Below are 12,824 nucleotides of genomic sequence, written 5' to 3' on the forward strand. Positions count from 1 at the left end.
AAAACGATCTCAATCCCAGACAAAAGCAGGTCAGCATCCACCCCTTACTCCATATCTTTTCCATCATGCCAGGTCCCACATCCCACATTTTCCAATACGCCATTGCCTTTCCTGTCTCACATACACACAGAGATATCATTCCCAGCACATATAAAATTTAACATGGCTTACAGGAGGAAAAAAAGGACAAATCAAGCAAAGATTCATTCCACCTTCCCAAAGGGCTACCCCAGGCTCCAGTCTAGACAGGAGTCAGGACTTGCAGCTCTCAGCTATTTGAAATACTGTTAGTGTCAGCAAAGTCAGAGTGCTGGGGGAGTCAGCTGGAAGAGCTCCTGGCTCAAATCCTGCCTCAGCTCCATGATCCCCCAGCAGCCCCTGTGTCACAGTCAAGGATCTGCTGCACATTTTGTACCCCTGAGTCAGTGATCAGAGGAAGGAATGAGCCCATCCAGTCCTGCTGCCTCCACCTTGTGTGACTCCAGTGCTGAGGTCACTGGAGCTGGGCACATCTTGCCAAAGAGTGTCTGGAAAAGTTCCTCCAGGTTTCCAAGCTGGGATTCCTGCCCACCCCCCAATGGCATTTGCTTTGCCACAGCTGCAGGGCTAAAAGAGGCACCTCCTCAGTGTATGGGGCCAGCAACATCCTTCAGCATCTTTTATGCAAAGCAGGGCTGTTATTCTATTTCTTGAAATAATTATGGCCATGATAGAGCTGCTTCTCAAATAACTGCTTCAGAAACACCAGTCCCACCTCCTCTGAGTGCAACAGGTAGAAAATGCTGTGTGTGTGAGCCCCGTGCTGGCTGCCCGTGAGGGGCTGAGCAGAACAGGGTGTATTCCCCAATTCCGGCTCATTCCAGTGGGGCTTACTTTGAACACACAAACATTTTAACAGTGAACAATTAAGCAGTGAACACTTGAACAGTGTGTCCCCACACAGAGCCATCAGCTGCTGGTGTTTCACCACCTCAGTGGTGGTGTGAGTGAGGAACACAGGACTGAGGGAGTCATTTGCTCCACATGTTTGGTTCTCAGTTCTGGTGTTCACAAGAGCACAGGACATCCAGAAGAATGACCCCACAGAAAATCTGAGTTCTGGCTCCTTTTAAAGGAGCCACAGTTCCCATGTGGGAACCATGAAGGCACCAACCACAGTGCAGTCCTGACAGAAGGCCAGAGCATGAGGACTGGAAATCAAATTTGAAACAAGATTGACATTTTTATGGGAGCACGAGTCCTGCTGAGGCCATTCCAGAGGGAAAAGGGGGATGCATCCAAGCACAACTTGTCCTGCTGGAGCATCTCCCTGCTGGTCAGCTCCAGGGAAGGGCAGGAGTGAAGAGTGTGGTCCAAGAGAGTGAGGAGAGTTGGTCCAAGTGCTGCAGCAGGGTGGAGTTCACATCAGCCACAGCCCAGGGATGAGCAGCCCCATCGGCCTCATCCCTTTCCCACCACGAGGTATCTAAAGAGGCTGGAAGTGCATGGAAGTGCCCCTCAGTTGAGATCGTATTTTGCTTCTGATGTTCTTTGAAGCTGATTCCTGCCTCCTTAATCCTCTTGACAGTTCGCAGAGATAATCTGAAAGTGAGAAACAGAACTGCAGGGCTGGGTGACAGCTTTGGGCTTTGGCTCGTTTTTCCCAAGATTTTACCAGTGGGAACAGAGCTGGAGCTGCATTTCTTCTTTCTTTGAGGCTGCAGACTTGCTGCCAGACCTGGGCCAGCTGAGATAGGCAGCTGCTGAGCTGTGTGCCCTGCAGATAAAGTGTCTGTCCCTGCCCACAGCAGTGCTGGGAGGGTTGGCTGCACATCCCAGCTCAGTGTCAGAGCACACGGAACACAGGCTGTGCCCTGGGCAGGACACACGAGGATTGAGGGCTGCATCCAAGGGAAAAACACGATGCTTTTAGCTCTGAATTAAGGCATTCAGTATCTTCAAATCACGTCCTGAAGGGTCTCACTTTATAGCAGAGGAGACTTGAAGGATGCGATGAGTGAGCAGTGCCAGTTCCTGGCACTGGCAGTGACAGCTCCTGACAGCCCAGCAGGGACAGAGGATCCCTCCTCATGAATCAAGAATTTCTAAATAAAAGCCCAAAGGCCAGAATCACACACACTTCCCTCACTGCTTCCTTCCTGGTTTTTATCCACTCAGTAGCTGCTAATTGCTGAGCCTTCCCCAGGGTGGGAGACCTGTTCTTAATGGGACTTCAGGTAAAGCTAGGGAGTATTTTCCACATAGTCAAACCTGCCTAAAATCTGGTGGGGGAGTCAGAATTTATAAATTCTTCTTCTCTTTGAAACATAATTCCAGATAAAGCATGGAGGCTTCTTTTTCTGTGGCGTTTGTTGTGATTTTTAAAAAATAAATCTTTCCATTTTGCCCTTATTTGCTTGGCAGCAAGAAGCATTTTGCTTCTAGAATTTTTGAAGTTAACACTTTTTAGAGTAATATTTTTTTTTCTCTACAAATATTCCTGTGTTCATAACAGTAATCTCCAGGGGAAGAATGCATTTCATTTGACCAAAACAGAATGCTTCATGTTGACTCAGGATGGCTTCTGGGGGTTTTGCAGTCACTTTTGTTTTGCCTAAAGAGAAAATATTCAGCTTTCTGTTTAATCTAAACATTCCACCACCAATTCTTTTCATTGGCCTGCCAAACTGAAAGGTCTTTTATTTTCAAAGATCCAGTTTCAAAACAAGTGCCTTTATAGGAGTTACTCCTGTACCTAAAGGCAGCTTTGATGGGTCACCAGGGGGAATTCAGCAGGCCAGGCTGTTTCCTTATGAAGCTTTCCAAAACGCTCTGCCCAAAGTGTCACTGCACTGCTAATGCTGCTATTACTGTAAAGAACAGGTTATAAACCTCCTCTCGATGCTTTCTGACCTTGATGAAGACAAACTTCATGGGGATTATGTCAAAACATGAACTTAAAGAACCTGTGAAACTCTGCCCAGGCTCCCCAGCTTAGGTATGGCTGAGTGAAGAAAATAAATGGCAAGGGCGAGGGAATTATCTTTATCTGGAACAAAGCGAGAGGCAAAATGAGAATGCTGAGGAATTTCACGGACGTGAACAGCCGTGAATGGCTGTCCTCAAAGGCCATTTAGTGCTCATCATCCTCCTGGGCTGGCAGCACCTGAAGGGAGAGGCGTTGTCAGCTCCGGGGCTCGGGCTGTGAGACAAATACCACCAGACAAATCGCTGTCACGGTGCAGGAGTGAAAAAACCCCAAATCCCGTAAAAAATCCTCTCTGTGTGTGTCAGGACGAGGTTTGAGGCACAGACACGGAAATAAAGAGCTGTAGAAGAGACTGAATCTACAACATGCTGAGGGCAGCGCTGAGGGGTTTAAGCCCCTCGGCTCCAGGCTGTGGAGGTGTGAGGGGACAGCCGAGATTGCCCCCCTGAGCTGGAAAGACCCTCCCAAAGCTCATCTCGAGCGGCAATTCATCTCCTCCTGGTCCCTACGAACATCTCAACGTGAAGGGCTTCAGTGCCTGAGGGAAAACAATGTTCTTGGCGACACTTGACCTTAGAGCTGCTGTTGTGTGCTCCGTGCTTGCTGTCTGTCCGTCCCCGGGGCCGGACAAGCCCTTCCCTCCCCAGCCCGCTGCCACGGCTTCCTTGGCTGCGTGTTTGTGCTCCCTGCCGAGCCCTGCTGGGGAAACAGCAACACCCTGGCCTGCCTGAGCTTCCTGCAAACTTCCACTGACCTGGGGAGCCAGACATGCAGTCTGAGACCCGTGGAAGGGGCCTTTCCCTCGCCTCCGAGCTGCGGCTGCAGCTGATAAAGTCCCCACCGTGCTTCAGCTCTTGTCTGTCTTCACGCACAACGAGCTTTGCAGCCTGCAGTAAATCATTCTTTTTAATTATCCTCTGGGAGTTGCTGGGTGTTTCTTTCTGGGTGAGATTCATAGGGCATTTCACCTTCCCAGCTCAGGAGGAACAGATGTGCCAAGCTACAGGGAAATACTCTGTTTCCATAAGGGGTTTCTTTGCTGAGGAATTTCCCCTCTGAGTTCAGTGCTGGTGACTGCGGAGAGGACAACACCTGCATTTCCCATGCCGCAGCGCTCCAGATTGCAACACTTGAGTGCAATTGATTTACACCACCTGGAACTGGAGATCTTCCTCCAGGCTGAGGTTATCATTTTTAAAGAGAAGTGACCCTGTCCCTTTTGTTTCAAGAAGTTCTGTCTCTGAGAGATTTTTTTACAATGAGTTAACTGATTGCTGGTGGACTGGAGGTGGTGAGCATGGCTGTAAAGCTGGCAGTGACACTCCTGATGTTCCAGCAGATCATTTTTCCACGCCACCGTTAGTCTGCACTACTGAGGGGTTTCAAGAAGGATCTGGTTTTTTGTCTGCACAAACCATAACAAAGGTATCAGCTGGCAGTTGATTAGCTCAGAATTTATCCTTTACCATTGTGTTAAGCCCCAAAGCAGAGCCACTTCATATTTGCTTATCTGCTAAGTGAGCAGTCCAGCTGCCTGGAAAGTGCTGGAAAGTCTCTCCTTCCCAATGGCATTTCCTTGCTCCTGCTTAGCAGGGGGTTTGGAGCAGCTGGAGCAGGACACACAAGGTTTGAGCTCTTCTCCGCGTCCTTTGGCTCTTTAGTGCTTGATGACTGAGATACTTGAGGCTGTCCTATCCCTGGAAGAGCCTAAGTCCAGGTTGGACGGAGCTTGGAGCAAGCTGGGAAGGTGGGAGGTGTCCCTGCCCATGGCAGGGATGGAACTGGATGGGCTTTAAGGTTCCAACCCAACCCATTCTGGGATTCTCCGACATTGTTTTTTTTTTTCCTTTTGCACAGAGTTCCACAGTTAGGGAAGGAAACAAAGCCTCCCTGGCCTCAGAGACAGACCCAGGTGCTTGACCTTCCCCTGCAGCTGCCTGGCCCTGTCACTGTCCCCTGATGGCCAAAGTGCAGCCCTCACCTCCTGGATGGGCTCTCATGGCAAACCTGTAGCAGGGCAGCCCTACAACCTGCTGCCACGGCAGCACCCCCATTCCAGGAGCTGAAATCACAGAATATTCCAGGTTGGAAGGGATCCCCAAGGATCATGGAGTCCAGCTCTTAAGTTAATGGCCAAACAGGGCTCAAAAACACAACCTTGGCTTTATTAGCACCCTGCTCTGACCAGTTGGGCCAATCCCTGTGGCTCCCACAGGTATCCACCCACAGGTATCCCCACCTGTTTAAGAGCTCTGATATTGCAGATGGAAACAGGGAGGGAAAAGCCCTTTCATAGGCAGAGAACTCTCCAAGCTTGGGTATAAACTGGACAAAGCAGTGAGATAACACGAGTCATTGAGATAACACAAATCACAGCTATCTGCTCTAGGATACCCCACTGGCTTAGCAAAGAGGAGAACCATAAAATAGAAAACCTTTTTCTCTTTTTTATTTTTAAACACAGTGAGAATGATGCCCAGAAGACCCAACACCCACGAGTGATAAACAATCACCACAGCTGAAGCCATCCTTTCCTTTTCCCAGTCTTTATCACCCAGAAACTGTCTCTTGCTGCTCTTAAGTGCACTATGATTTCAAGATACCATCAAGATTTCAAAGAGTGATGGTAGAAGGTCAGATTTATCTAGTTTGGCTACTAATTCAGATTGTAGCTTATCTGGGATCGTTTATCTGCAGCCTCTGGTAGGACATGTGGCAATTCAGGAGCAGGCTGCTATTAAAAATCAGTTATGACTGAATACAGCTTCTGTCACATGCCCTGCTTCCCTTCCCATTAGGTGAATCAGTAGCACCATACCTGTCCTATTTGCAGCTGGAAAAAGGTAGATTAATTTTAGGTCTCTTGTGAATCTGAAAATTTGGTAGAGATGAGTCTTGGAGTTTGGGAAAGGTGGTGGAGAATGGGGTTGATTTTTTTTTTTTTTCATGAACAGGAAATATTTTTGAGACATTTTATTCTGTTTTGACTAAGATGCATCAATCACTGCACAGTTCAATATTTTCCTGCCTTTTAGGATTATTTCATATTTGCTTAGCTGCCTTCTTTTGATTTATGTTACTTCTTAAACAAACAGTGCTATTCTGAAATTCTTTCTAAAAATACTGGCAGAAATAGTTTTAAATTCAGTGCTTCCATCTTTTCAGTCAAAATTTGATCTTGAATTGTGAATAGTTTGGTATTAGGAAGCTAACTTTTTTCTCCAGCAAATTTCCTCTTGGCCTGTATCTTTATCCATCCATCTTATACCCTTTTCCATCCATTCCATACCCTTGTCCATCCTGTGTCACGTGCCATGTTCCTTGTTCTTTCCTTTTCTCCACAGGACAAGAAATAATTGTGATTACATTTCCCCTGACATCTTTTTGCACTTTGTTGCAAGTACACAAAAATTTACTTTCTCTGCTTTTTCCTATCACAAATAAACCAATGATCTTCTTTTAATTATCCAATGTCTTCTTTTAAGTAGAATAAAAATATTGTCACATTTGATACCTCCTAGTGTGTCTCAACTGGAGAGCAAGACTGCAGAGGGATTAAGCTGCAGGGATAAACACTAAACACATTTTAATAATGTGACTCAACGGGAAAATTTAGCATTTTTGGGAAAGTGCATGAGATACGGGACTGAGTATAAATATTTCCTATTTGTTTTGGGGCTTGGACCAAACTACAAAGTTATGGTTCAAAGATCAGGTTTCTCAGCTCAAGGCTTGATTAGAACCAGGGCCTGCCTGACCAGAAAGTTCAGATGGGTATCTGAAACTTCCTAAATGTGGGGAGATTAGAGATCTAATGTTTTAATTCTAATTAATCTCTCTCACATAACGTTTCCTGCAATGCCCTTATGCCAAAGCACAGCCAGAATAAACCAATGGTGTGGAAGAAAAGCTGGCATAAAAAGACAGTGCTAGAAATTAGAGAAGTCATCCAGATTTTGGGTCTTTATCTGCCTTGGGACCAGTGCTTGTGCTCAGCCCTCAGCCCCTTGTCCTGGGTCCACAGACGAATCCCACATCTCTGGTCCTTGCACAGTGCCCCGAGTGCTTTTTGTGAAACACCATCACCTCACACGTGGCCTGTCACACACACAGCTCCAATCAACACTTGCTCTCCTCCTGATGAAGCCCATGGTTCCTTTTGTCTGTTAAGAACAAAATTCCCAGTTCTCAGGGCTGAAATGAAGCTGCAAACCCCACAAAAGACAGCATGGCCACTCTGCTGTGTCCATCCCTGCCTTGGTGTGGTTGGCAGTGAAACTGGGGTGGGTTGTGGAGCAAAGGAGCTCCAGCTCTGCACTGAGCTGATTCTCTGAGGGTTAATTCCAGCTGACAACCCTTGGGCATTTCCATGACATTCCTTAAGCAAAGGTTGTCATCAGTCAAGAAATTCATATTGATATTCCCAAATAAAGGACAGGGGAGCTCCCAAGGCCCAGAAGTATCTTAGCATCCTGAGCTGGTAGTCCATGCAGTTTTCATGTGTCTGCACAGAAATGTGCCATTCTGGACAAATTTGGATGAACCTGGTGCTAAATGCAAGGAATTGGTCATTGGCTCCAACCCTTGTGTGACAGTGGCCGGATGTCACTGCGTGTCCTGACTCCAGGGAAGCCTTTCTGGGCAGCTCACTGCTCACACTGCAGTGCCCTTCCAGTGACTGAGCAGTTTTCCAAATCCATGTTCTCTTCCCTACAGATTACAGGAATCCATTTGTGGAGATGCACCCAGAACACCCCGACATCATCTACATCAAGGATGATAAGAGAACAGTGGTGATCCCCTGCCGGGTCACCTCGCCAGACATCAGACCCAAGCTCACCCAGGTAAGACATGGCTTCAGAGAAGCTCAGTTCAAGGTCTGGGCTGCCAATAAAGTGGGGAAAACCAAAAATTTAGATGTATAAAGCTGGGTAAATTCCATAAAAAATAGCAAAGACCCTGAAAATCCAGAAACATGAACCTGTTCTTGCAGTGTGTTACTGTTGAACTGGGTAACAAGATTTTTTGGGGATTAGGCTGAGTTTAGCACTTTTTTTTTTGTGTTGTGGCTTGGTGTTCCTCCATAAATTGGCAGAAGTAGATGACAAAGCACTATTTTCCTTCAAAATTCTTTGCATAACACCTGGCTCTCTCTGAAAGGTTCTCTCTTTATAACTTGAACCTCCTTAGAACAATTGCCCATTTTTGCTTCATTTCATCAATTCAAACCAAGTTTCAGCCTTGGGAATAGATGGCTCCAGCATCCATCCCTTTGGCAGCAGTTCCACCTGAATGTCAAAGTTACAGCACAGTCTGTGCAGGCCAAGGCTGTTTGGGATAATAAAAATGGAAATTTAAGGTCTGGGCCCTGATCAGTCAATGGAGTCACTCATTTAAAGGGCTTCAGAACTGCTCTCCAGAGTAGCCTGTCATGGAGTGAGGAACAGGACAGAGGTCTCCTGGCTCCAATCCTGCATTTTACATCAGGAATTCTGTGCCCTTCCCTTCCCCTGCCAGTCTGATAGCTCAGGAAATCCTGAAGGGAACAGGAGCTCATCCTGTGCCCCTTTTCCAGCCTGTTCTGGAGGGACTGTGAGGGATGAGGCTGTTCTGGACATGGCAGAGAGGGGTCTAAGCACCTCTGCTCCTTGTGGCAGTTCCATGCCTTCGATGTTTCCTTCTCCTGGGAGGCAGCACAAGGAATCACGGGGGACTGGGACAGGGCTCCAGCTCCTGCTGGGACCCATGGCATGCTCCCAGTAGAGGTGCAGAGGGACAGCAGGAGCCGCATTCCTTTGGAGATCTCTAATTTTAAATTTCATCAGCAGCAATTGAAGTGGGGAAAGAGGCTCCTCTCCAGTTATCATTTTAGGCTGGATAAGTGTTACCACCTTCCTCCTTGGCTATAAAAATGAAACATCCCTATCTGATTTGAGCCTGCTTCACCAAATTCATGGCTGGAACAGTGCTGCTGACCCTGGCAGCATCAGGGTGGCCTTGGAATTCCCATATCTGAGTTTTTTATTGATGGGCAGCCCTGCTCTTCCTGCTTCCCATCTAAATTCCCAGTAATTTCTCTAAACACAAACTGCAGCCTGGCTGCTGGAATGAAATATCCACCAAAATCTCTCCCACAAAAAGCTGTCCCCAGAAGATTTCCCCCTCCAAGGCTGAGCAGATGGGGCTCAGGGCAGGGAGGCAGAGGTTGGGCACAGCTCTCAAAGGAGCTGGGAGCTGCTGGGACATGGCACCTTGGGAAGCTCTGGGATCTAGCTGTGGATGGCACTGCTGGCTTGGCCCTGGCTGGGAATCCCACTGATGCCTTGCAGTGCCCACCTAGAACAGAGGCTAGACAAGATTAAGAGAATAAAGTGGGTATTTATTAAAGGCCTTCAATAGGTTCACCTTAGGCAGTGCAAAAACCACCAAGGACACACCCAGGATGGACAATGGTCATGAGTTTTTCAGACAATTATAAGTTTGGTCCATTTACATATCCGGGGTTAATGCTCTAATACAGCTTCAGGCAATGAAGTCATATTCCCCCTGTTTGCTCCCCTCCCAATGCACTTTTGTTGATACTTTTCAGGGCCTGAGACAGTAGAGTATCCTTGAATCTCAGGCCTAGAGGGATTGTTTTGTCTGACCAGAATGTGAAGACAGTTAGCTCACACTCTAGATGGAGTTTAGAGTTATACACTAATGCAGTGCAGGGTTTGAAGGATATAAAAGCTGAAGTCCTAAGGCAGCACCACAGCGCCGAGGTGGCGGCTCCCGCGCCGGGAGGAAGCGGGGCAGGACAGGGGTGGAGGTGAGCATGTGGGAGGAGAGGTGAGTCAGGCCATCAGACAAATTTAGAACATCCTCTCCTTCCAAATTTAATCTCCAGGAGACAACTGGAGAGGGAGGACAACACTTCAAAGGGAGGAAAGCCACTGTGATTTCCTTCGAGCAGCATTGACGCTTTTTTGTTTGATTGTTTAAATAGGTATTTGTGAATATTTTATGAAGATGTTTAATCTGTGTGTGTTGTTGAAAAGGGCCTCCTGAGTAGGGTTATTTTTTCTTCCCCCTTCCCCCAGGCATCAGGGAGCAGAGCTGCCAAACCCTCAAGTTCAGCTTTATCACGTTTTATTATTCTTGTGGAAAACGGACTCTTTGCCACCGTAAATTAAGTTCCTTATGTTACCATTATACTTTTAAATCATTGCACACTCTTGAAACATGCTCAGAGAAAGGTACCTCTTGCTTATACTAAGCAGATCCCAGCTATCTCAGTATATCATCTTTGTTATTAACAAACTCATGCTTAAGACACACAGCTCAGGCTTTTAATTTTGCTTAATGTGATTTTAATTCGGGGCAAAAAGAGCTTTTTCAGTCATGTCAGATCTGTTTAGTCACTGATCTGGTTCAGTGTGCATTTGCCACTTCCAGCTTTGACCTTCGCGAGTGCTAAAGCATGATTAAGCCTCAGGTTTCAGATCTCTTTCTGTAACTTTTCCTATTTTTCCTCACGGTTCTAAACAGAGATGCCACAGCTTGATTATTTCAAAAAGCATTTACAAGAGATCCTTGTTTCCTACTGCTGTCAGAACAAATGCTGCTCCAAAAGACAGTGACTGTGTGGCTGTCCTCCCTTCCCCATGCAGCATCACCAACTCCTCAGCCAGAATTCCTTTGGGTTTGGTCCATGCTGGAATTGTAACAATTGACCCAAACCAAGGCCAGCGTGGTCACTTGTGTGTCCAGAGCCCCAAGATGCAAGTTGTGTGGAACAGGAGGATTGTTTAAACTGAATACAGTTTAAGCTGCCCTGCCAAACCAGAGTCCTGACTGCTGGGAGACAAACAGGAGCTGCACACAACAGGGATAGGAGCAAAAGTGTTCCATCGGGGTGAAATTCCTGCTTTCAGTCCCTTGGTTAGCTCCCAAAGCTAAAGCAGGGTCTCTCTGAAAAGGAAAACCTGCCCTTGCCTCACCTTTGAGCAGCCAGGATATGAGGAGGAGGAGGGAAAGCAAATAAAGTTAATTACCATGAGGTAACTTCAGGCCCACTGAGGTTTGCCCAAACCTTTCATTTTTGGGGCAGAAGTGATGTCAGCACTCCCAAAGAGCATCCTCAGTCCTAAAGAGCCTCCCTGTGTCCTGCTGGGAAAGCCAGAGCTACCTGTGCTTCCATTCCCCCACCTGCAGACACCTGAAATGGGGCATTTCAGGGAGCTCTTTTAATTTCACATAGTTCTTTTGTACATTATAATTCAGGATTTTCAAAATTTTTGGAAAGTAAATTGCATTCCTTCTAGCAAATAGAGGATTTCTCTGTGTGTTAATAATAACAATAAATTGATTATTGTCCCCAACAAAAGCCAAGTTGCTCAACACTGGTATTGTCCAAGGGTAGACAGAGGAGGGTTCATTCTCATTAAATGAATTTTTACTCTAGTTTGTTTCCCACATTTGCCTTTTCAATTCTCACTTCTTCCTCATAAGCAGAATTGAAAGTGGTTTTTTCAAGAATCTCAGAACATTATAAGTATTTGTGAATGTAGGACAAAAAGTGCCTTACTTCCTTTCTGTGATTTACACTCCTAAGTCACACAGGCTGCTTCCATGGAAATCCATGGGGTGCTCTGAGAGTGTCTCCTCACCTTCTGTGGAATAGAGAAAATCTGGGGAGTGCCTAGAGACCAGAGCTCAGGGATAACCACAGGTGAGTTAGTGAATAATTCTGATTTTGGGAGAGTCTCACTTCGCACATATTTTTAAAGTACAATGAGGAAAATGTGTCGTAGCTCCATGTGGCTCTGGGAGGAAACACCTCCAAAAAGATCACACTACAAAAGTCATATAAGATGGGCATATAAGAGGGTTTTCCTGTTTGCTCAGGCTGCTGCAGATCTGTGTGGACAGAGACCCCAAAGCCCTGGGGAAGGTCAAAGCCGTGCCCTGCCCCTAAGGCAGAGCAATCTGAGGGGAATGGGATTCTCACTCCTTGTCTGTTCCCTTGCAGTACCCTTCTTCTGCAGAGATCAACTTCAAGAAGATGGTGTGGGACCCCAAGAGAGGCTTTGTCATCCCCTCCTACTCCTTCGTGCCCTCTGGGATCCTCACGTGCTCGGCCCACGTCAACGGCAGCACCTTCAACTCCTACTACATGGCGCAGAGGCTGGGTGAGTGCCAGGGAGCAGCACAGAGCCTGTGTCACTGGCAGCTCCTGGGTGTCATTCCTTGTTTAGCCTCAGTTCTGTCTGATAGATCTCCCTGGGCTGCATCTGTAGCAAGTCCAAGCTGGAATGCTAAAAGTAAACTCGTTTTTCCTTTTTTTCCCTTATTCAATAGAACTTGGATTGGAGCCACTCCTGGTTTTGAAAAATGACCAAGTGCTGAGGTGGTGCAAAACAGGAGTGTTTTATTCAAACCCCACCAAGGCTTTGTTTGCTTGGATTGAGCTGTATTTACATTAAAACAACTGCTGGGTCAGGACAAAGCAAACAGCAGCTTTCTTTTTGCTTCTGGTCATTAACCATGTGTGATCATCGTATAAAAACCTCACTACACTGCTAATTCACCTCTTTGCTTTATATAGATTTTCTCTTGGTTATTTACTACACCATTTCCCTTGGATTTACAGCTGAGCTTCAGCTCATAATTAAAATCTGAATTTGAAGCAACTAAACATTAAATTTTTGAGTGCTGGACATTTGTATTTTTATTTTGTTTTCCATGTATGTTCTTTATCTCCTCATATATCTTCTAATTACTTGGACTTCATTCCCATTAGCTCATGGCATCTTTCTATACAATCACCACTCAGCTTTGAACAACAGGCCTGTAAATTTGTGTGGCAGTCAAA

General features: G+C 46.5%; 1 protein-coding gene across 4 annotated transcripts in view; it reads left to right on the plus strand.

The window, feature by feature from the left end:
- LOC137482666 (vascular endothelial growth factor receptor kdr-like) overlaps positions 1-12,824 on the plus strand; it is a 119,933-nt gene that overhangs the window by 39,657 nt on the left and 67,452 nt on the right. For 3 of the 4 annotated variants that reach the window (XM_068205177.1, XM_068205180.1, XM_068205179.1), the window contains exons 4-5: positions 7,685-7,812; positions 11,982-12,141. In XM_068205177.1, coding sequence (XP_068061278.1) covers positions 7,685-7,812; positions 11,982-12,141 — 288 coding nt within the window. Of the gene's footprint in view, positions 1-3,721; positions 3,861-7,684; positions 7,813-11,981; positions 12,142-12,824 lie in introns of those variants that run through there. The other variant, XM_068205181.1, reaches the window with a different exon arrangement.

The sequence above is a fragment of the Anomalospiza imberbis genome, chromosome 14 (genome assembly GCF_031753505.1).
Source record: "Anomalospiza imberbis isolate Cuckoo-Finch-1a 21T00152 chromosome 14, ASM3175350v1, whole genome shotgun sequence".
NCBI lineage: Eukaryota > Metazoa > Chordata > Aves > Passeriformes > Viduidae > Anomalospiza > Anomalospiza imberbis.